At 51.4% G+C, this 22,833-nt stretch overlaps 1 protein-coding gene across 3 annotated transcripts in view; it reads left to right on the top strand.

The window, feature by feature from the left end:
* Positions 1-22,833, top strand: part of Znf423 (zinc finger protein 423) — a 295,757-nt gene that overhangs the window by 166,350 nt on the left and 106,574 nt on the right. For all 3 annotated transcript variants that reach the window (XM_027405520.2, XM_027405521.2, XM_035442574.1), the window contains 2 exons: positions 5,202-8,416; positions 14,733-14,817. In XM_027405520.2, coding sequence (XP_027261321.2) covers positions 5,202-8,416; positions 14,733-14,817 — 3,300 coding nt within the window. The remainder of the gene's footprint in view (positions 1-5,201; positions 8,417-14,732; positions 14,818-22,833) is intronic.

Genomic DNA, 22,833 nt, shown 5'->3' with positions numbered 1-22,833 from the left:
GCAACCCCTCTTCAGACCTAAGTGCAGCTATACAGGAACATGTCTTTTTGTCTTTGCACTGACAGCAGGATTTGGGAGACCCCGCCTCAAAGCCTCAGTGCTCTGAGGATGGATGGAGCCTTTCTCAGAGGAGGAACTCAATTGCTCAGTGTCTCGAGACCATTCCGTTCCCATGCACCTTTGCTCATGGCAGACATCAACAGCTGACTGCATTTTTTATTCACACCAATGAAACTTCTCAGCTTGGGAATATCCTGGAGACCCAGAACTCCCTAGGCTTCAGCTATATCCCTCTTGTTACTGAAGCAGAGATCTCTGCTAAAGTTCTTTGCAGGTTTATCTCTTCATCCCAGTGCTGGAGGGTCAGTTTCTCCTTTGCCTATGCCTCCCTCCTATGGCAGGATGATCACTTTTAGCTCACTCCTGTGGATCTGAGGGCTAGGCTACCCTCCCTCCTGGATCCTAGCTGCCTGATGTTCTCTGATGGGAGCAGCTATGAACTGTGCCCCTGCCTTTCTGGGTGGCTCTTCCACGTTGTTTGCATCCATTATAGCTGTAAGCTGTTGCACTTGCTGTGGTCACACCCTGCACCTAGCCTCCTGGCAGTCTCTGGAGTATGACCAACAAGCCTGGCATGTATTCAAAAGAACAGTTAATCTTTCTATTTAATTGAATTTTTATCAAAACTTCCTCGTCTTTTATGCTTGTGTGTGTGTGTGTGTGTGTGTGTGTGTGTGTGTGTGTGTGTGTGTGTGTGTGTGTGTGTGTGTGTGTGTGCTTCCTCCAGCAGACAGCAGAAGTCTTCTAGAAACCATTTCCTTCCAAGCCTCTTTGCCGGATTAGTCATTTTCAAATGAATCTAATCTCCATTTTGAAAGTAATTTTTCTCCTCATTCTGTTCTTTGACCATGCTTATTCTAGAGTAGGGAACAGCTGAGGGGCTGGCATTTGTCACTATTTCTCCCATCTCAGCATTGAAGCTACCAATTGAATAGGATTAAGTAGGTTTGTTTCCTGGCTCTACTGCCTGGCAGCTGGGTGGCACTGGGCAAGGCAGCCTCTGCATCGTTTTCTCCTGTAAATGGAAATGAAGTAATAATATGCCTAGCTCATTGAACTGTTGAGGATTGAATTAATGCATGGGAAGTCGCAGAAGAATGTCTGGCTCACAGAAAATCTTCCTTTGAAAGGTGGAAAGATAATCTGGGCAAGTGAGGCTTTCCTGGACCCTACTTGTTGCTGAACACTGACTGTTCACCTGGAAAGGAACCTTAAGATACCCTTCACCCTGTTTCCATACTCCTCCCTTCCCTTTCTGCACTCTTGCCAGAGGGTGTGTGGTCATGCCACTTATGGGTAGTTATGCTTGCTCATGGGAGGTCATGCTTATCCATGGGAAGTGCTAACATTGTTTAAAGGGTGTTTGTTACTGTGAGGAACAGGAGTGTCCCTTTCCTCTACTGATGTCCATGTAAGTTCAGTGGAGCCCTGGCCCCTGTTCATCTCTCTAGTTTTCTTCTGGTGCTGTTGGCTAGATACCCCAGTGCAAAACACACTTGGAGCAGGTGGGCAGAGAACCACCAGGGCCGAGTGACTTTTGAATAGCCAGCTCTAAGCAGGGCAGCCAGTTTGGGCCTTCATATGTCAACATGCCCCTTGCCTCTGATTGGGCCCTTTCATTTTAAGGAGCCTTATTTTCATTTCATTTTGGATGATTATGATCTCAGCAGTGGCTCAGTTTGTTGATGGGGAATAACGCACTTCTCTTTTCACTTTGAAACTTGTTTGCAGAAAATAAAGCCAAGCAGTCAGTCCAGCAGTGAACTCTGGGTACCTTGGCACAACTGGGCAGGTCATGATTCCCTTTGTGGTGGTGTGGTAGTGGCGGCTGGGCAACTCATGTTAGCCTAAGGTGGGGGATACTGCCTGACTGGGAGATGCAGGGATCAACTCTGTGAAGCATCCAGCTTTGTGTGGTGGGCATGTCGCTCACCCCTCTGACCCTCAACATCCCCACCTCAAACACAGGGTGCTCCTAGAGATCACCAGCAATGGGTGCTGTGAAGGCCAAAAGACTCATTGAGATAATAGACATGTACAGGGCTGGCGTGTGGGACATGAACGATAAATGTAGCTCCTAAAAATAGCACTAGTAGTACTAATTAGAATTAATTATTATTGGCAAAATACTGCTTTTGTTTACCGGCTTTATAGAAGTATAATTTGCATGCTGTAGCAGTCACTTATTTTAGTATACAGTTCAGCACCTCTGTAGTAGTGCTTTGCAGTTATGGCTGCGTCCATTTCCACTTCCTCGGGAGACTTTGCTTGCCAGTTTGATATTGACCATGGCTCCCACTTTCAGCCTGGGGCAGTCCTGAGTAGGCTCTATCTGTGGATGCACCTGTTTGTGACATGCATGCCAACAGGACTATAATGGGATTCATATTAATTTCCTCGTCTACCTCTCTCAGAGAGTCTTCTTTATAGATGCATTTACTGTGTCTCAGAGGTTGGGAGAGTCACCCATGGTGGGGATGAGTTGCTGGGGGAGCTTAAAATCTCAGGAGCATAGGTAGCTGCCCTTTGGTCATCAGTTTGCAGGAAGGTTTTAGGAGCCAAGAACTGTTGTAGACTATGCTAGCTCAGGCTTGTCCCAAGGGCAGAGTGCCTTCCTGGTTTCACCTTCCTGCTTGTTCATTTTCTCTGCTCATCAGGCATCAACACACTTCTCTGTGTGTTGGTGGCCTCTCCCTGAACTATTCCTTCCTACCTCTTGAGGGAGGACTAGAAAGAGGGTGGCGCCTACCCACCCTGGGGGCTTTGCATGGGTGGCCTCTCCTTAATCTGTGGAAGGTCAGCTCGGTTGTCTGCTACTAGGGAAGCCGGCCTGGAAAATGAGCAGACCTAGGGTCAGCTCTGTCACTGCTCTCTCATTATTTGTCAGGATTATTTCTGGAGTCCTCCTCAGTTTCCTCATCTGTACAGTGGCAGTGCCCTGGATCCCACCTCACTGATGGTGAGAGAGGCTGGGCACACAGGAGAGTCCTGTGGTAGTTCGAGTATTTCTGAGCTAAGATGTCAAAGTAACGGCAAGCAAGTTGAGCCTGGCCAGTGGGCAGAGGCCAAGCAAGTCCCAGCTCCATCCATCTCTTCCCCTGGGTCCCTTTGTCTGTGCCCCTCAGAGCCCAGCTGGCAAAGGCTGGGAATTAATAGGCAAGGGATAAGTCACCTCCCGCTGCGCCTAATCTAGGAAGCTGGTAGCGGCTGCGTCCTTCCCGGCCAAAGGGCCTGTAATGTGAGGCCCCCAGGAGAGAAGGTGCCCTCACTCCAGGAGGGCGTTCCTAGGGGTGCTGGGCTTTGGAGGTGAGGAGGCTGCTGGGAGACACAGAACGGAAGAGCAGTCTCCATCAGGCGGAGCTGGACCCGTGGTGCCAGCCGGGGTAACTTTTTGCTTTGGAAGCTGGGGTTGGGAGGTGGGCACTGAGGCTGTGATGGGAGCCAGGGACCTGCTCAGTGCTAGTTATGAGGGGCTGGGTCCAGTCAGCTCTTGTTTTTTGAATAAGCTCTTGTGGTGGACTGAACCAGCAGTGTGACTACAGAGAGCCTTGTACAGGAGCCCCGGGTCTGTGATGGCCTAGTTGTGTGTCTAAGGTGTGTGTTTAAGCATGAGTGTGTATGGCATCCATAATGTGAATGCTGTGACTCTGGTCTGCATGCTGTATAAACACATGCAACACTAAAGCAAGGGTGAGTGTACCTGTGAATTAGTGTGCAGGTGCATGTGTGTGTGATTAGGTGTGTGTTTGGGGAACTGTGTAAGGTGTGGAGAGCACACACGTGCTTAGATATGGGGATTGTGTGTGTGTGTGTGTGTGTGTGTGTGTGTGTGTGTGCGCGCGCGTGTGTGCGCGTGTGTGCGCGCGCTTGTGTTGGGTGTGTGGCTGTCTATCCTCTTCTCATCCTGTGGGTCAGGGGCAATGTTATGAGGTGTTTCTGAGGATTGAGCTGGCTGGCTGGAGGCTGGCAGTGTGGCCAGGGGCCCTGGTCTCTTTCCTCGGGGTCACAAGACAAGGTCAGCACAGCCGAATCTGGGCTTTTGTTTGTCTCTCCCCTGCCCGCAGCAGCCTGTGGTCTGTTTCATTCATTATTAAGTTTTAAATCCACTCGATGAGAAACTTGAGCCTCCGAACGCATTCCTGCTCGTGCTGGCTCTGTCCAACCCCCGCTGTGCTTTGTGAACTTCACTGGCTTTATTTGCTGCGTCCTGTGTGCCTTTGTTTTCCCAGAAATGGCCAGCCCCGAGGTTTGTTTAGCTCCCTCAGAGGTGGAAGGGCCAGGGAAGTCCCTCTTGTCTCAGAGAGCATAGAGTCTCTTAGATGGAGTGAAGGGCTGCTACCCTGGGCTCTGACCTTTGGTGGCCTGGTCCATCCTTATGGCTATCACCCAGACTCCTGGGTGAGTAGGACAAAGCCGAGGTTGGAAACAAAGAAGATAACTCCTTGGGGATGCTGACTGGGTACCTCAGGTCTTCTTTCTGCCCTCAGCTTGCTTCATTTGCATACTGGAGTCGGATGTTGGGAGCCGTGCAATTTTACACCTTTGCTGTCTTGTCTATTACCAGAAACAGCAGTTTCTAACTTCATCACTCCCCCATCCATGAATATGGTGGGACTCTTAAAACAAAGGGCATTTTCTGTTCTTGCTAAATTTTGCCTGTGCCCAAAGGACCAGTAGGATTCTTCTTAAGACTGGGGGCTAAGGGCTGAGGGTCACTGGAAGTTGATTCCCAGATGTGGCTGGAATTAGGGGACTTGGATTCCTTTTGGCCTATGGGACTCAAGGTCTGTGAGGTCATTTCCGGTGACTTTGTCCAGGCTGCCCCTCCTCCCCCCCTACCAGGGAAGTGACTGAGAGCTGTTCCTCTGGTGGGGGTGTATTACATCCAGCCAGGTTCAGACAGGTGTCACTGCAGAAAAAAGACACTTCCTTTCAGTACCCTGCTACCCCTCTGCTGTGTTCTCTGTGGATGGGAAGGCCGGTATGATGTCCACTTACTTCCGGCCCCATCATCAGCCCTCCCCTGCAGCAGCTGGCCAGCTGCACAGCCTCTGCTGAGAGCTGTTGAGAAACTGGCTCTGTCCTTGCTTCCCAGCGGCCCTGGGAATTGCCTCTAATCTCTCCTCTGCCTTCCCCTGCAGATGGTGATGACGACCCACAACTCTCCTGGGTGGCTTCATCTCCCTCCAGCAAGGATGTTGCGTCACCTACGCAGATGATCGGAGATGGTTGTGACCTCGGCCTCGGTGAAGAGGAAGGAGGCACCGGCCTGCCATACCCTTGCCAGTTCTGCGACAAGTCCTTCATACGCCTGAGCTACTTGAAGAGGCATGAGCAGATCCACAGCGACAAGCTGCCGTTCAAGTGCACCTATTGCAGCCGTCTCTTCAAGCACAAGAGGAGCCGAGACCGGCACATCAAGCTGCACACCGGCGACAAGAAGTACCACTGTCACGAATGCGAGGCGGCTTTCTCCCGCAGCGACCACCTCAAGATCCACCTGAAGACCCACAGCTCTAGCAAGCCGTTCAAGTGCAGCGTGTGCAAGCGCGGTTTCTCCTCCACCAGCTCTCTGCAGAGCCACATGCAAGCCCACAAGAAGAACAAGGAACACCTGGCTAAGTCGGAGAAGGAGGCCAAGAAGGACGACTTCATGTGTGACTACTGTGAGGACACCTTTAGCCAGACAGAGGAGCTGGAGAAGCACGTGCTCACCCTCCACCCACAGCTCTCTGAGAAGGCGGACCTGCAGTGCATCCACTGCCCTGAGGTCTTTGTTGACGAGAGCACGCTGCTTGCCCATATCCACCAAGCCCACGCCAACCAGAAACACAAGTGCCCCATGTGCCCCGAGCAGTTCTCCTCGGTGGAGGGTGTGTACTGCCACCTGGACAGCCACCGGCAGCCTGACTCTAGTAATCACAGTGTCAGCCCTGACCCTGTGCTGGGCAGTGTGGCTTCCATGAGCAGTGCTACACCTGACTCCAGCGCCTCTGTGGAGCGTGGATCCACGCCAGACTCCACCTTGAAGCCACTGAGGGGGCAGAAGAAGCTTCGGGATGATGGGCAGAGCTGGTCCAAGGTGGTCTACAGCTGCCCCTATTGTTCTAAGCGGGACTTTACCAGCCTGGCTGTGCTAGAGATCCATCTGAAGACCATCCACGCAGATAAACCTCAGCAGAGCCACACGTGTCAGATTTGCCTAGACTCCATGCCCACACTCTACAACCTCAACGAGCATGTGCGCAAGCTGCATAAGAGCCACGCCTACCCTGTCATGCAATTTGGCAACATTTCTGCCTTCCACTGCAACTACTGCCCCGAGATGTTTGCCGACATCAACAGCCTGCAGGAGCACATTCGAGTCTCACACTGTGGCCCCAATGCCAACCCTCCCGATGGTAACAATGCTTTCTTCTGCAACCAGTGCTCCATGGGCTTCCTCACCGAGTCCTCCCTTACTGAGCACATCCAACAGGCTCATTGCAGCGTGGGCAGCACTAAGCTGGAGTCTCCTGTTGTGCAGCCTACACAGTCCTTCATGGAGGTCTACTCCTGCCCTTACTGTACCAACTCTCCTATCTTTGGCTCCATCCTGAAGCTCACTAAGCACATCAAAGAGAACCACAAGAACATTCCACTGGCACACAGCAAGAAGTCCAAGGCAGAGCAGAGCCCGGTCTCCTCTGACGTCGAGGTGTCTTCCCCCAAACGGCAGCGTCTCTCGGGGAGTGCCAACTCCATCTCTAATGGCGAGTATCCCTGCAATCAGTGCGACCTCAAGTTCTCCAACTTTGAGAGCTTCCAGACCCACCTGAAGCTGCATCTGGAGCTACTGCTTCGGAAGCAGGCCTGCCCCCAGTGCAAAGAAGACTTTGACTCTCAGGAGTCCCTCCTGCAGCATCTGACGGTGCATTACATGACCACGTCCACCCACTACGTCTGCGAGAGCTGTGACAAGCAGTTCTCCTCAGTGGATGACTTGCAGAAGCACCTGCTGGACATGCACACCTTCGTCTTATACCACTGCACTCTCTGTCAGGAGGTCTTCGACTCCAAGGTGTCCATCCAGGTGCACCTGGCCGTGAAGCACAGCAACGAAAAGAAGATGTACCGCTGCACAGCCTGCAATTGGGACTTCCGCAAGGAGGCCGACCTGCAGGTGCATGTTAAACACAGTCACCTCGGCAACCCGGCCAAGGCCCACAAGTGCATCTTCTGTGGTGAGACCTTCAGTACTGAGGTGGAGCTGCAGTGCCACATCACCACACACAGCAAGAAGTACAACTGCAGGTTCTGCAGCAAGGCCTTCCACGCAGTCATCCTGCTGGAGAAGCACCTACGGGAGAAGCACTGCGTATTCGATGCAGCTGCGGAGAACGGCACCACCAACGGGGTGCCCCCTACTTCCACCAAGAAGGCAGAACCTGCTGACCTGCAGGGCATGCTGCTCAAGAACCCCGAGGCACCAAACAGCCACGAGGCTAGTGAGGATGACGTGGATGCATCAGAGCCCATGTACGGCTGTGACATCTGCGGTGCAGCCTACACCATGGAGGTGCTGCTGCAGAACCACCGGCTTCGGGATCACAACATCCGGCCTGGCGAGGATGATGGCTCACGCAAGAAGGCAGAATTCATCAAGGGCAGCCACAAATGCAATGTGTGCTCTCGGACTTTCTTCTCCGAGAACGGGCTCCGGGAACACCTGCAGACGCACCGGGGCCCTGCCAAGCACTACATGTGTCCCATCTGTGGCGAGCGCTTCCCCTCGCTGCTGACGCTCACTGAGCACAAGGTGACCCACAGCAAGAGCCTGGACACAGGCACCTGTCGCATCTGCAAGATGCCCCTGCAGAGTGAGGAGGAGTTTATTGAGCACTGCCAGATGCACCCCGATTTGCGAAACTCCCTCACTGGCTTCCGCTGTGTGGTCTGTATGCAGACTGTCACCTCCACGCTGGAGCTCAAGATCCATGGCACCTTCCACATGCAAAAGCTGGCGGGCAGCTCAGCTGCATCCTCCCCCAATGGCCAGGGGCTGCAGAAGCTCTACAAGTGCGCCCTGTGCCTCAAAGAGTTCCGTAGCAAGCAGGACCTGGTCAGGCTTGATGTCAATGGGCTGCCCTATGGCCTATGTGCCGGTTGCATGGCCCGTAGTGCCAATGGACAGGTGGGTGGCCTGGCCCCACCCGAACCTGCTGACCGGCCCTGTGCTGGCCTCCGCTGCCCTGAATGCAACGTGAAGTTCGAGAGTGCTGAGGACCTGGAGAGCCACATGCAGGTGGATCACCGTGATCTTACACCAGAGACCAGTGGGCCCCGGAAAGGTGCCCAGACGTCACCGGTGCCCCGGGTAAGTGCATCCTGACAACTGTTCCTGTCTTCTCTCCTGGGGATTAATGGGTATTCACAGGAATGACAGCCCTGTGTGTGTGCTTCTTGGTGGTATGTCTTATAGCACTCAGAGAGGCAGCTCTTCCCAGTGTCAGCATTTCCTTCAGCTGTGTGGCATGCATGCTTTCTTTTTGTCTTTCTGGGTCTGGTTTGTCAAGAGCTCACCTGTACAATGGGAGTAACAAACATCCTGATTTCCTAGAGCTGTTTGGAGGGGCCAGTGAAATGCAGCAAACGTGCCCAGCACAGTGGTTAATGCACAGTAAACTTTCCTTTTATGATGCCTGGCTTCTTTGCTATTTATCTGCAGTGAACTGACTTCCTGGCTCACTGTCTCCTTGAGTGAGTCACTTCACAGCTCTGGGCTCTCAATCTTAGATTCCTGTAACACAAATCCTAGTGATACCAGTGATTGTGTATGCTTGCTACAACCTCTGCTGACAGCTTATCATATATAGCGTCATAGTAGCTGGTCCAGTTGTGGTGTGGGGAAGACCCCTGGATATAGTATGGTTCTGATTCCATCATTATCAATTGTTTGATGCAGTCATCAAATTTGTCTGATGTACCCCCTTTTGTTTGTTTAACTTTATTTTATGTGCATTGGTGTGAAGGTGTCAGATGCCCTGGAACTGGAGTTACAGTTGTGAGCTGCCATGTGGGTGCTGGGAACTGAACTCAGGCCCTCTGGAAGAGCAGCTAGTGCTGTTAACTGCTGAGCATCCCTTATGTTTGGAGGTATCTGCGAGCCAGGAGTGGATCCCACTTTTGAGACTTATATAACTAGGAGAGCCATAGGCTCATAACATATTGTTCTGATAGAGGCAGAGAGGTGTGGGCTGCCAGTGGGCCCACTAGGACCTTGGCTTTAGATTGGTGAACACCTGAGGTGGTTGTACCCTGCATGGCCTTTGAGTGTCAGGTAGCCTGGGCCAGAAATTCCCACCACATTTATGTTGTGTTTCCAGATGGAGAAGGTATCACGTAGGTCTCAAGGGTACCTCTCCCTCCAGGGTTGCTGCTGGTGCCATTGATAGGGAGGCAGGCTGGGGAAGCCACCTGCCACGGGTGCTTGCTGAAACATGGGGTGTTTGCTGAAGGTGTTTTGTCTTGGGATAGGAGCACAGATTTGGGGTTGGGAAAGGGAGAGGGCTGGAGAGAGTGAAGGAAAACCTCCTGCCCAGCCCTCATGTCATAGGTGGGCCTAATGATGCCCAGTGAGCCTAACGGACCTGCCTGAAGACACCTGGTTAGGGGAACCATGCTCAAATATAGACAGAACCATGAAACCCATTGGAAATTGGAGGACTAGAGGCCTCTCTTTGGAGGCTGTGGCACCCCTTTATCTCATGGCCTGTCTGTTGAGTTGAGCCTCTAAACAGGGTCAGTGGGACACCTCTGAGAGAACCAGAGTGTGGACACTGGTCTTGTTGCCCAGCTCTGTCCCCTTGAGCGTTGGCTGGCCAGGGGCACTCTGGTTAGTCCTGGGTAGTGCAGATCCCTGGAGTTAGAGGACTAGGCTGCAAATCTCCCTCCCCTAGGACCTTCTGTAGTTTGGCCCCTGTGGGCCAGTGTCCTCCTGTAAAGCCGAGAGGGTCATAGCAGCAGTACTTAATGTGACAGTGTTGGTGACATTAGGGTAGTAATTCAGACAAAGGAAAATAACACGGCATTTCTACAGATGCCCCAGTAGCCCTGCAGCTACCCTAACCTGCTGTGACTGTCAGTGCCAAGTGGTGGATTTTTCCTATGATGACCTCTGCACTGTGCTCAGAAGCTGACATGAGTGACAGTGTTGGGCTGTCACTCCCACTTACAGTCCACTATGACTGAGGGAAGAATGTAATGATCACTGTCATCTAAGCACCCCCCCCAGCACTCATTTTCACAAAGGACATGAGCACAGATCCGTGGTGGGTTTGGCTTCCCGGGCCTTAGCTATCAAGAGGCAAAGGCGGTGTTTGAAGTCCTACTGTTTTCACAGTTCATACTCTTGACTGTCACTCTCCCCAGCCACTCTGTGGCCCATCCAACCTGCATGGGGATGTAGCTAGAAGGAAAGGAATATAGGGCAATTCTGTTCTTATACAGGGGCAGTGTGGCTGGGCTCCTGTTGTCCTTTCTGAATGCATCCCAGCCTGGATTACCCACCTATTTTTGCCCACCCACCATTTTGCTGAGGGTCCTGATGGCCAGGAATCTGCTTTGGGTTACTCCAAATCTTGAGCTCTTGGAATTCCCTTTCCCCAATCTGCCCTGCATTAAGTACCTCTCTTGGAAAACCCTTATTACATGAGGGAGATCTCTCTTGGCCCCCAGCGATAGGGTTGGTCTCCACAACAGTAAGCAAGAGCCTTACTGTGGGGCTCTGTTTTGGTAGAGGGACCCCAGACTCCAAAAGGTGAAACAGTAGCCAAGAATGGACAGCTATGCACACGAGGCAGACGGAAGCCTTGTTCCTGTCCCTCCCAAGGTCTTTCCCTCCCCGTCCTCAGGTCCACTCAAAAGGTGCCAAACTGAAAATCCCTCCCCTGCCAGCCCAGAGGTCCAAACAGATAGACCTCTTGCAGAAAGGATCTAGACAAAGCCCAGGTACCTCTTCATTCTAGCCATTACCCCTGGGACCTCGCCCCCTGTCTGGGCACGCCTGGGGCCAGGGACCCAGCTGTCTGCTCACCCACCCCTTGCTTCCCCCAGGACTCACTCATGTTAGAGCAGACTCTGGGGGCTGTGCAGGGGCTTGGGGGCTGGAAGGCTGGGACCCTTGGGAGTGTATCCATAGCAACCAGATCTCAGAGGACTGGGTTCCTGTGGGGCTGAGGATGCTGTCGGCTGGAGCGTGAAGCATTGAGGTTTCTAGCTCCCCCAGTTCATAAGTAATAACAACAATCGATTCACCTCTAGCCAACATGGGCAGACCTCTGACCTATCACTACCTCAGCAGGTCCTGGGGCGGCTCCATTCTAGGTGGAGCACCTGGGTGCTCCCTTTACCTTTCTACAGAAGATTAACGGATTTCCAAGTGGGAGGATTAAGCACATGCTCAGGTCACACCAGCTTTCTCTCCCATAGACCAGGACTATTTAGAGACACCTGGGCCCTGAAGCCCAGAAGGAGAGCTCAACAAGCAGCTCCTGAGGGAGCCTGACTAGCAGGGAATCCCAGTCCCCTTGCTTACAATGTGGATCTTAGAGCTGGTGATAGGGCCCGTGGAACCGTAGTGTCTCTTTCCTTAGTGTGGGATATGAAAGGGGAGTCAGGATGGAGTATACACTGCTAGCATGCAGTGGCTGCTCAGTGCATGTCGAGTTCGAGCACACTGATGAACACTAAGGCTGACTCTTCTCCCTCCCGGGGGCCCATCCAGCTCCTCTCTGCCTCCCTCACTTTTCTTTCTTTTTCTGGGGTGAGATTCTTTCTGTTCTAAGGTTGGCCAGACCTGTGCTGGGGAAGCAGCCCCTGGCCACAGGCCTTGGGCCTTAACTCTGGTGTTTCTGGATGGCCCCTAGAGAAAGGCCTTGTGGCAAGAGGTGCTTTGAATGTCAAGCTCTGTCTTGTGTTATGTCCCCTAGTGTGGTCTAAGCTCAAGAGGAGGAAGAGGAGGCAGTGGTTTCTCTGGGATGTTAATGAAGAAAGGCAGACCCAGTAGATAGATATTGGAGCCAAGTTTGGAAGTGTTGGCTCCAGTGAGCCTGTGTGTGTGCCTGCGTGTGCGTGTGCATGCACACACATGTGTGTGTATACATTTGCTTGCATGCTAGTTATGCATGTACATTTATGAATATATAGATATACTGGATATGTATGTACATACATACACACACACATATACATACATACTGCCTGTGCTTCTGTCACCCACTACTTGGGCCTCTGCTAGGGAGTGAGATATGGGCATCAGTGCTCCAGTGAGAGCTGAAGGCATACATGTTCTCACTTTTGCCAGGATGAGCAGGTAGTTTAACGTGCGAGACAGAATGAACAATTCTGATAGCCGAGAGGTCAAGGCGCCTGCCTCTTCTCCATGAACTGAGTTGAGCTGAGATAGGGCCTATGTAGTTGTGTTTTCCTCAGAAGACCTCCGTCCCCATGGTCTTACAGTGGTCAGGACTCTGCAGCCCTGTCTTAATCTGCCCTCTGAGACCTAGCCTGCTCTTCCTGGGGCCTTTCTAAGGTGAGTACCTGCTTCTGGAACCAGTGTCACAGCCTGACTAGGAGCACACTGAACTTCACGTTCTCCTGAAACACTTGGGAACTGTCAGAGGGACATGCTGGAGTCTGAGCAGGGGCACTAACACTGGCACTTCAAGCTCCAGCTTCAACCCATCTATCCATCTGTTGATTCAGGTTTTCATGGCCTCAATAATAATCAAAATAAAAGCTAAACACCTTAGGTGTGATAGTGATGATAAACAGGCTAATTTGTGATCCCAATACTCTGGAGCTAAGGCAGAAGAGTCATGAGTCTGAGGACAGCCTGGGCTGTGTAGAGATACTCCATATGGGCCTTAAAAATGGGAGGGGGTGTTAAGTAAAACAGCACGAAGGTTAAGTGATTGCAAGGCATTCCTCTGGCCAGGCTCTTAAGGCAGTAGGAACCCAGGATACACAAATTATCTCTAATTCTTTTAGTCCCTTCTGACCTAACACAGCACTTTGCATATTGCTCAGCAATATTGCTCATGTGTTCAGCCGGTGCTGCTTGTGAGTCGGTGCTGACCCACAGGGCGGGCAGCACACATTCCTGCCCTCTGGGTGCTCAGGGAGTGGTGGGAGCAGATGAGTCACTCAGTCAGGACCCAGCAGTGTGTTTGGGCATTCTCTGGGGGTCCTGACTGGCCCTAGACTCTCCCTGGGGTGGGAACAGAAGGCTTCTCACAAAAGCTGTGACATTGAACTGAGTTCCCCAAGATGGAAAAGCTGCCCCATGAGAGAGCCTGCAGATGGAGCTTGGGTGGAGCTGGGCACTGAGCTCCCTGGTGACTCATCCTGGCTTTGTAGCTCAGAGTGGCTCCTGGATCCTTAGCCACAAGGTTAGAAGTCCTGTCACCTTTTCCAAGTGTGAGGCACCAACACCTCAGAAACCACAGTGGTTTCTTAAGAATCTTGGCTATATTGAGTCCTGTTATTGCCCATATCCTTTTAAAATGCCCCATAACCATGCATGACAGGTATGCCACTTCTGTCCCTATGGGGCAGGTTTCACAGATACTCATGCTGAGCTGCGAGCATGGAAACCTGCTGGTTTCCACTTTTCTGCCTTCACTTACCTCCACGTGTGTTGTAAGCCACTTGCAGGCACTTGGCCAAGTCTACCCAGGACAGATTACAATTCCTGAGCTATCCTTGAGCACTAGAACTGTTGGGAGCAGCATCCCCTGCTCAGCCACAGTGTTCTTAGGATGGGCCAGTGGATGAAGAGGTTATGGGATAGATGGATGCTGTGTGGACAGATGGATGTATGGTACCTGTGTGTATAAATGGACAAACATTAAATAGGTGGTACGAGCAGATGAGTGGAGGCTGCGGTGTGAGTAGATGTATAGATGGGAAGATGAGAGTGGTGGATAAACAGGTGTGTGCATTCCGTACGTGTGTGTGTGTGTGTATGTGTGTGTGTGTGTGTGTGTGTGTGTATGTGTTAGACACCAGAGAAAGGAAATTTAAGGAGAGAAAAGTCATATTTTGGCTTACAATCTCAGAGCTTTCATTCCAGGGTTTCTTAGCTTTGTATTTCCAGTTCCTATAGTGAGGCAGGGACCTGATGGTGGCAGGAGCATGTGCCAGAGACTGTTCACCCTTTGGCAGACAGGAAACAGGAAGCAGGAAGAAGGGACAAGGGACAAGATACTTTATTCTGGGGCTGGCCTCTACTTCCTTGTACTAGACCCCACTTCTTCATCCATCAAGCCAGCAGTCTTAGGACCCAAAGCTCTTTCCCAAATCTCACCAGTTGGAAAACCACACCTCTCATGCTACAGATTATACAGGGCGCACCAGGCCCACCTGGAATGGTGGGGGTACTTGCAGATGGTGGGTAGATAAGCAGGGCAAGCCTCCTCTGCTCTTGAGAAGGTTGACTTTGGCACACAGTAGGGGAGCAGCCCCTTGGAAGGTGGCCTATTCCCTGAAGAGACTAGAGTTGGAGGGAGATGGGAAGAGAGTGGACGGGGATGCCTGGGAGAGGCCAAACCACTCCGGGACATCTTGAGCCAGGCTATTGGGGAACCTGGCTTTCTGCCTACCTGATTCCTTCTTCTCACATTCCCAAACAGAAAAAGACGTACCAGTGTATCAAGTGCCAGATGACCTTCGAGAATGAGAGAGAGATCCAGATCCATGTTGCCAACCACATGATCGGTAAGAGCATGTCCTCCCACACTCAGCCACTCGCCACGGCAGGAAAATTGACGGTTCCCCACTTTCGGGATGGTGGGCTTTGATTCTGCGACATTTCAGTGGGAGTCAAGATGGCAGGGTGGGAGGGCCTGCCCTGCCTAAGCCCTTCTTGTCAAGACACCACTCACTGCAATCAAACTTTTGACAGCTGCTTCCATTTCCCAGCATAAATTTCCCTCCATTTCTGCGACAAGTGCTTTCCGGTTGCAGAGCACTCAGGGGCAATTATGCTTCAATTCTGTGTGTCATGACATTGAATACATTTAACTGCTCATGTTTCCCCACGCCGTGCAATGAGTTCCTCAGGCATACTGTCAAAAGAGAATGCTCACAAAGCTGTGCCCATTCTCTTCCTGTTGCTCTTCAAGGGGATTTGAACTTTGAAAAGTTCTTTTTTGTTTGTTTGTTTTAAGACAAGGTTTCTCTGTATAGCCTTGGCTGTCCTGGAACTATCTCTGTAGACCAGGCTGACTTTGAATTTACAGAGATCTGCCTGCCTCTGCCTCCTGGGTGCTGGGATTAAAGGTGTGAGCTACTAGCTCATGGTGGAAAATTCTCTTTTTAGAAGGGGAGTTTTCAAAATTCCTGGGAGCTCACATACAGCTCAGCATTCCCAGAGATGCAGTGACTTCCTCCTGACCTTGAACAGCTGGAGATGCCTGGCTCAGAAGTGAGGGTATTGCTGCTCTGCTGTTGTGCAAGTGGACACGGGGGTTGAAATGGCAGGGGCTAGTTTGTGGTGAGATGGGATGGATGTTTGACAGCCCCAGCCTCAAAAAGGTACTGGAATACTAGTATTCTGGGTTTCTCTTAGACTTTTGAACAGCCTCCCCTCCCCCAAATCCTGTGGTCTAAGTGGAGAGATCCTTTTTAACCACAGCAGCCTGCTCCTCCTCTTTTTCTTTTTCTTTTTCCCAGTATCTTTTGGGTCTTAATAAAACTCTTCATTGTACACTTTCAGAAACCTTCCATACTTGTCTTTGAATCTGAGCACACCTCTATAGCCAGGGCTTAGATCAAGAAAGCCAGCTGTCCTCAGCACCCCAAATCAACTAACTCTCTTGACTCCATAGGTCCCCTGCCACCAGCAAAAGGCTGCCCCCATCTTACTGTCCCAAAGCACAGTTGGGTGTATCTGATTTGTGTGTTGTATGAATGGAGCCCATCATTTATACTCATGGTGTCTGGAAGCTTCCTCTCCTCCTGGCTTGCCTCTGTCTGAGGCCTATTCTTCCCTTTCTTTTTCTTCAGGGTGTACTATCCATCATGGGAACACACCTTTGTGAGGTTGCACCCTCCTGGGTCATTCTGGGGTTGTTTCACAGAGTATACTGTGGTGACTAGGGTGCTATGTGTGTCTCTTAGTGAATGTATAAATGCAACCTTCATGGTGATGTGGAATATATAGGTGCTATACACTATGGATAATATACTATGTCGTATATGCAAAAGGGGGAATATAGGGACAGACGTGGAATTGCTGGATCACAGGCTATGTGATGTTCACCTTCAGTCGACAGTGACACATCAGTTCTCAGAGTGGATGGATGCATGTTGCTCTAGCCAACGGTGTGAGACCTTCTGCTACAGTACATCTGTCATGTCACCCACATGCCACATGAAGGGAGCTGTTGCAAAGGCCCCCTTTAATGGAGATGGTACAAAATGAGCACAGGTCCCCTGCTCCCCACCCAGCTGTATGTAGTACACCCTGCTTAGGGGGTTCCGGTGCCAGGTGTCCTTGCTCACTCCTCATCTGATCAACCTCTGCCTATGGTGGTGTGGAGTTTGTCCTCTGAATGCAGACAGCATGGCCACGTGTTTGGTAGGTTCATTGGCAATAAATGGACAGGAAGAACCAGGAAGGGCAGGTGGCCTAGGGGGCACAGCCTGACAGGGAGATTGGTGGTTTTTTAATGCCTTCTACCTGGAAGCCCCTGCAAAGTGCAGGAAGGGAAGCTGCCCTGTCAGTGGCAGGCTGTGAGACCCTTTCTCGGGAGAGCCAGGGAGGTGCCGATGAAGATATCTGAAAATGTTTGCTTCTGCAGCAGGTGGTGACATGGCTCCTGTTTGCAAGCATGGAGGGCAAGAGCTGGCTAATTGGACCGTGGTGATTACCAACATGCTCCCCCTCCCTTTTCTCTTCTACCTCTCCTTTGTACATGGCCTGGAAAGTATATGTCCTCAGGAGCAAGGCAAGAGGGCACTCAGCACTGGAGTATAGGTCCTCAAGAGGAGGGTGTGCTGGCCCTTCAGCTTGCTTGAGAGCCGGGCTTTGGTGGGTAGCATCTATCTGGTGGCTGGGCAGGGCCCCTCATCTACATCTCACTGTGACCTGGCCTGCTTCCAGGACATGTGGGCACTATTGGTCTCCAGCAGCTCAGAGTAGACTGTCTTGGGACTAGAGATTTTAGCCTCCTAAGCAGGGGTATGGCACTGGTGAAACCTGGTGGGCCAGGTAGTGCCTCTCATTCCTCCCTCCCCTCCAGCTGCTGCCCTTTTCTTAGCTCATCACCCTGACCCGTCAGAGAACATCTGTAGAGTAGGATGATGAGAACCGTGTGTTCTCTCGGGGCCATTGAGGGTGAAATGGCTACAGCCTTGCTCACAAGACTTACAGCATCCCATTCAAGATCCTGAAGGGCACAGCTGTGCAGTGAGGGACTATGAGAAGGATGTGGTGCTTGTCTCCATGTCCCCATTTTATGGATAGAAGGGTCTGGCCTTGCAGAGCCCTTACTTACTTATTTAGCTGGCTTATTCAAGATCTTACAGCTGGTGCACAGTAGAGGCAGGTCAAACAACAGCCAGGCCCCCCATTGTGTTTATAGCCCCAGCCTGGCCTATGATGGGTGACACCACGGTTCCCTATCTCTAGAGGAGACAGACAGACAGGCATCCAGATTAGTGCTGGAGTGATTCCGGATGGCCCCAGTTCAGGGTCCTGTAGACCAGAAGGGCCTGCCTGGGTATTGAATGATGAAGATGAGTTTTCTCTGTGGTAGGACTGTCTTAGCAGAGGTTAGCTCAGCAAAGGAAAAGGAGTCTCTTTTTGTGTTGTTTGGCCATGAAGGTGTGGATCAGCCCTTGAGAGGAGGACTTTGTGGCAGTGGAGCTCAGGGACAAGAGTAGAGTAGAAGAGCTGTGGTGCTCAACTTGATGGGTTGGCAAATGGCCATGGCATCATGGCAGTGAGGATGGGGAGGTAGATTGTGGGCACAGTCACAGGGGCTCCGAATACCAAATGAAGGGGATTAGATTTAGACTTACCCTCTAGGCTGGGTCCATCACTGGACCTGATCCATCCTCTTGCCTGATGTTTTGTTTGGATTTTCTTTAAATGTTAGAAGAGGCAGCACCTGGATTCCTCCAACCCCCACCCTCTGCTCAGGCAGAAAGCATGGCAGCAAACCGTGGCTTTTCCCCGTGGCAAGACACACAGGCAAGTGTCCTGCCAGGATCTGCAGACTCACTGGGGTTGGCTGGATGCTACATAGGGCTGTATGGCTCATTTGTGCCCCCAGCCTAGTTCCCACCGGTCTGAGTATATAGGCTTGAGCTAAAACACTAGGGAGCTATTGAAGGTTTTGGAGTAGGCTGTGGCTTGGACTCAGCTGGGACTTTTGGGAGGATTAATCAGAGTGAAGTGTTTGGAGGTAGAAAACAAGATGGGTTGAGTATAAAACCATAGCTGCTGTCCTCCAGGAGTTTGGAGGCAAGCACCAGTGGACAGAATGACATTTGCCTGGTGCTATGAGCATAGAAGCCCTGAGCAAGGAGACCTGAGGTGGAGTTGATTCTGCAGTCCTAGTAAATCTGCTGGGCCCAGAGTCCTTAGGGACACTCGCTAAATGGCCCGAGTCCAAAGTGGCTGCCCTGGAGCTGGCCTGAGTAACTGTTCCCCTCAGCTGAACTAGGGGGACTTGGGAGTGGAAGTGGCGCTGTTCAGCTTGGCTGCCGCCTCATAAAATTGGGGCACTTGGGGGTCTGAGGCAGGTCTCCTCTGAGGCCCAGGCTGCTGGAGAACTCTCCTGGGGCTGGTAAACTAGCCTTTTGGTAGCAGAGGGGTGGAAGCTCTGAGTGGCTCTGCTCTCTGGATATGCTGGGTGCTGCGATGACTCAGGATGCTTCTCCTTAGCGGCATTTTTCTAGGTCCCCTTCCAGTGCTGCTGGAGACAAGGACTTTGGAAGTCTTTCAATACAGAGTCACCTTTGAAATCGCGTGTCACCACAGGGCTGAGTGCCTGCAGTGGGCATATAAAAATCTCTGAGAAGCCAATTGTCTTAGCAGGCTGGCTGCTTCTTGACCATTAGTGGGCATCTGTTCTTTTGATTCTTTGGGATGGGGACACTTGATCAAGGCTGGATAAAGGCTCTGGGAATTTACTCTCAAGAAACTTGCTGTGACCTAAAGGGGTTACTAGGCCTGTGGGCCTCTGGACACCTTTACTCAGGGCCTCATATACTCCTAGGGGAGCCCCAAGGAAGTCAGGTTGGGGAGGGACAGTCCTTGAGGAGTGTCCTCAGGATTGTTTGTCCTCAGTGTCCTTGGACAATGATTATGGGCTCTCTGGAGGGCAGCCAGACAGGGCGAGGCTTTCCCCATGGGATGTTAGTCATGTCCTGCTGCACCCTGTCCCTGGGTGCCTGTTAGGGGCTGGGCTGGAAATGGAACCTCCTGCTCAGGACTTTAAGCACACCCTAGTGTTGACCTCCAAGCCATTCCCTCGATGTACAAAATAGGCAGTCTTTCTTCAGGGGAGCTCTGTGTGTGTGTGTGTGTGTGTGTGTGTGTGTGTGTGTGTGTGTGTGTGAGAGAGAGAGAGAGAGAGAGAGAGAGAGAGAGAGAGAGAGAGAGAGAGAGAGAGAGAGAGAGAATATCTCTGGTGCTGAAAAGCCCCAGCCCACCCTCCTTGCTGCCCTCTGGAAGTCTGGGACCCCCTGTGGACCCAACTCACAGCATTTTGGAGGGGAGTCCTGGCTGGTCCAAGGGGAATAGTTTAGAGTGGAAATCAGTGAGATTTCCCTCATACCAGGGAGATACAAAACTCTTGAATCAAACCCGAGAGGTTGCCATGGAAAGGGAAAGGAAAGGGCTCCCTGCCAGGCTCTGTAATGGCGCCTTTGATTCTGGTAACACCAGACCTGAACCTTCGTTCACCTCAGTCTGTGATAAAACATCTCCTTCTCTGGAGACTGTGTTTTGGGCTCTGGAATTGTTCTGTCAGAGTTAATAAGCTTGAACAGACAGCCAGTAAGCTGTCACAGCTCGGGCAGGGGAGAGAGCAGACAGGACTCAGTTTCCTTGATTTTTCTTGGCTTCCCTGTTGGTGTGTTCCTGAAAGCTGTTGCCCAAGCACTCTGATGGTGTGACTCTCAGACTCTCACTTTCCTGGTATGTGCGTGTTGTTTTCAAGAGAAGGCAACAGGTCTTCAGTTGGGATTTCTCCTATTAGTAACTGTAACAATAAGTCTTTCTGCCAAGCTGCCTGAGTTCCGCCTGCCGCGTTAGGACCCCAAATAACACACAGAGACTTATTTTAGGTACAATGCTGTTGGCTTTTGATTAGGATTTCTTCTATGCTTGCTCTGTTTTAAGTCTCAACCATGGCCATAATCTATATATTTATAAAGACTTAACTGATTGAGGACACAAGCAGTGTGCATCCTCTCTTGTCGGGCTCACATGATGGCTCCAGAGAAGAGAGCAGGAGGAAGAGGACGATTTCCTGTTGGGTCTGAGTGCTAGCATCCGGCTGACCATGGATCCCTGGGCAGGGAGTTTCACAGAAAGGCTGGGTACAAGAAGTGGATCTGAATATCAGTTGAGAGAGCAGAGGCTTCTTAAAGAAGTGAGTGAGGAGCATGTGCCATTCAAGCAGGCCGGAGAGTCTCCCTGGGCAGTGTGGCAAACCACAGAGAGTTCACCTGGCCTTGGCAACAAGTGTCACTGTGTTGTGGGTGTGAATAGGGCTGGGAGAGGCCAAGAAAAGGAGGAGCAGAGGGGTGTGAACGTGTCCCCTGTACTCCCCAGGTCCCAAGCTAAGCTAAGAGGATTAGAAGCAGGAACGGAGGCATCTAAATGTCCCAGGAAGTGTTAGTCATTTCAGAAGGAGAAATGAGAGGGTGTTAGCTGCTCAAGGAGGGAGAACCAGTGGGAAGGGGAAGTGGCAGGATGGATGCCAGGAGGCAGTAGCCACAAAGCTGGTACTGGATGATGGAGGACAGGCCTGATACCATCTTGCATGGACCAGCTCATTAAGTATGTCCATCCTTCCTTTCTCACACATCCCTATGGGCTTGGTGGCCATAGTGTTGGACTGATTGAATGCCCTCTGTGGCCATCACACTGCTTGGTTCTGTTTCCCTTGAATCTGCTTCCTGCTGATACTTGCCCAGTATGATAAGAGAGAGACATCAAGGATGCTGTGACTGGTGGTTACTCCAGAGCATAGTCTCCTGTTTCCTGAGCACCCAGTAGGTATCAGTGACTTATACTAGTTCTAGTATAAGATTGGCTGTGTCTCCCTTCCTCATGTGCCTTTGAGGCCTGTTGGGGAGCACATGGGAGACCCCTGCAGCAGCTGGCGTTGCCCTGGATGATTGGCCTTGTAGTGTTGTGCATGGGGGCAGGGGGTCTTCCCAGCTTATCCACCTTGGATGGGGATGCAGAACTCGGGAGATGGGGGTGGGTAGATCCCTAAGGATGAACAGCATGGCCTTGTGAGCCTGGGGCACAGTGAGAACCCTGGACACAGGTGGGAGTTTTTCTATGCAGGATCCTTTAGGGAGTTAGTGCTTTGAATCTATCCTGTAGATTTTTCCTAAATTTACATGTCAGTATCAAAAGTTTCTCCTGTGCAAAGATGAGAGTAGTCCAAAGAAATAAAGCCTTACTGAATGTGAAGCCCCCGTAAAGGCCATAGTGGTGAGAGCAAGGCCTATGCTGGCAGAGAATTGGGCTCTCTTGGGTGCCTTCAGGTGGAACTCTAGGCAATAAGTCAAGAGAATTTACTATTGGTTCATGTCTCAGCAAAATCTGGGCATATATGGGTAATAGGCTTCAGGTGTGGGTGAATCCAGGGTTTCCAGTGACCTCACCACAAAGCCCAAAACCCTACCTGACTGATCTCTGCCCTGCTTTCCTTTGCTGCCTTTCTTCCCAGGTAGTCTCTCCGGTGCAGGTGACAGTTCACTGCTCCATCAGAGGGGTCTGAGCTTCTGCTGTAGACCTTTGGAGCCTCTGGCCTCCAAAGCTGTTCATGTTTGATTGTTGTTGATGATATAATCTTCCCTTTCTGCAGTTATCAACTCCAACAGTAGGTCAAGCATTCTAGAAAGGAGGGTAGGAATCAGTTCCCATGAGAGCATACAGTGTACCCAATGTACCCAACAGCTACCTGTTGGTTACATAAAAAACGGCACACAGAAGATACTAGGAGGGCAGGAAGAGTCCCAGTTGATTAAGGATCTCAGTGTACCCAATGCAGATGCTGATGGAGTCCCTATCTCATGAAAACAAGCAGACCTGTCTGTGGCCTTGTTAAGTTTGCATTCCAGGCCTCGGATTAGAGACACAGCCAAAGGGGTTTCCCTTTCATTTGCTCCTTCATTCACTCAGCAGCTTTGCTCTGTATTGAGCATCTGCCGTATGCTCAGCACTGAGTGTTACCGCCAACAGAACCCTGAGGTGAGTGTAGAACAGGAACAAAGCACACAAGAACTCATGAGAATGTAGAGAATGCAGATGATAACAGAGGCCTTGGAGGATGAGTGCTGTAGCAGCCTCTCAGGGGACACTTGAGCATGTTAACTGTGAGCACAGCAGAGTTCATAGCCTGGCATTCCATGACCTCCACACTTGAACATCTGCTCTGTGCCATTTCCCATAAAGAAGGAGTGATACTAGGTAGGAGCACTTCTTGGTGAAAGCCCAGGATTGGCTGGGGGTCAAGTGGGGCCTACGCCTATAACCAA

The sequence above is a fragment of the Cricetulus griseus genome, chromosome 3 (assembly GCF_003668045.3).
Source record: "Cricetulus griseus strain 17A/GY chromosome 3, alternate assembly CriGri-PICRH-1.0, whole genome shotgun sequence".
Lineage (NCBI taxonomy): Eukaryota > Metazoa > Chordata > Mammalia > Rodentia > Cricetidae > Cricetulus > Cricetulus griseus.
Note: the sequence above shows the minus strand (reverse complement) of the source record. Positions and strands in the feature narration are given on the sequence as shown.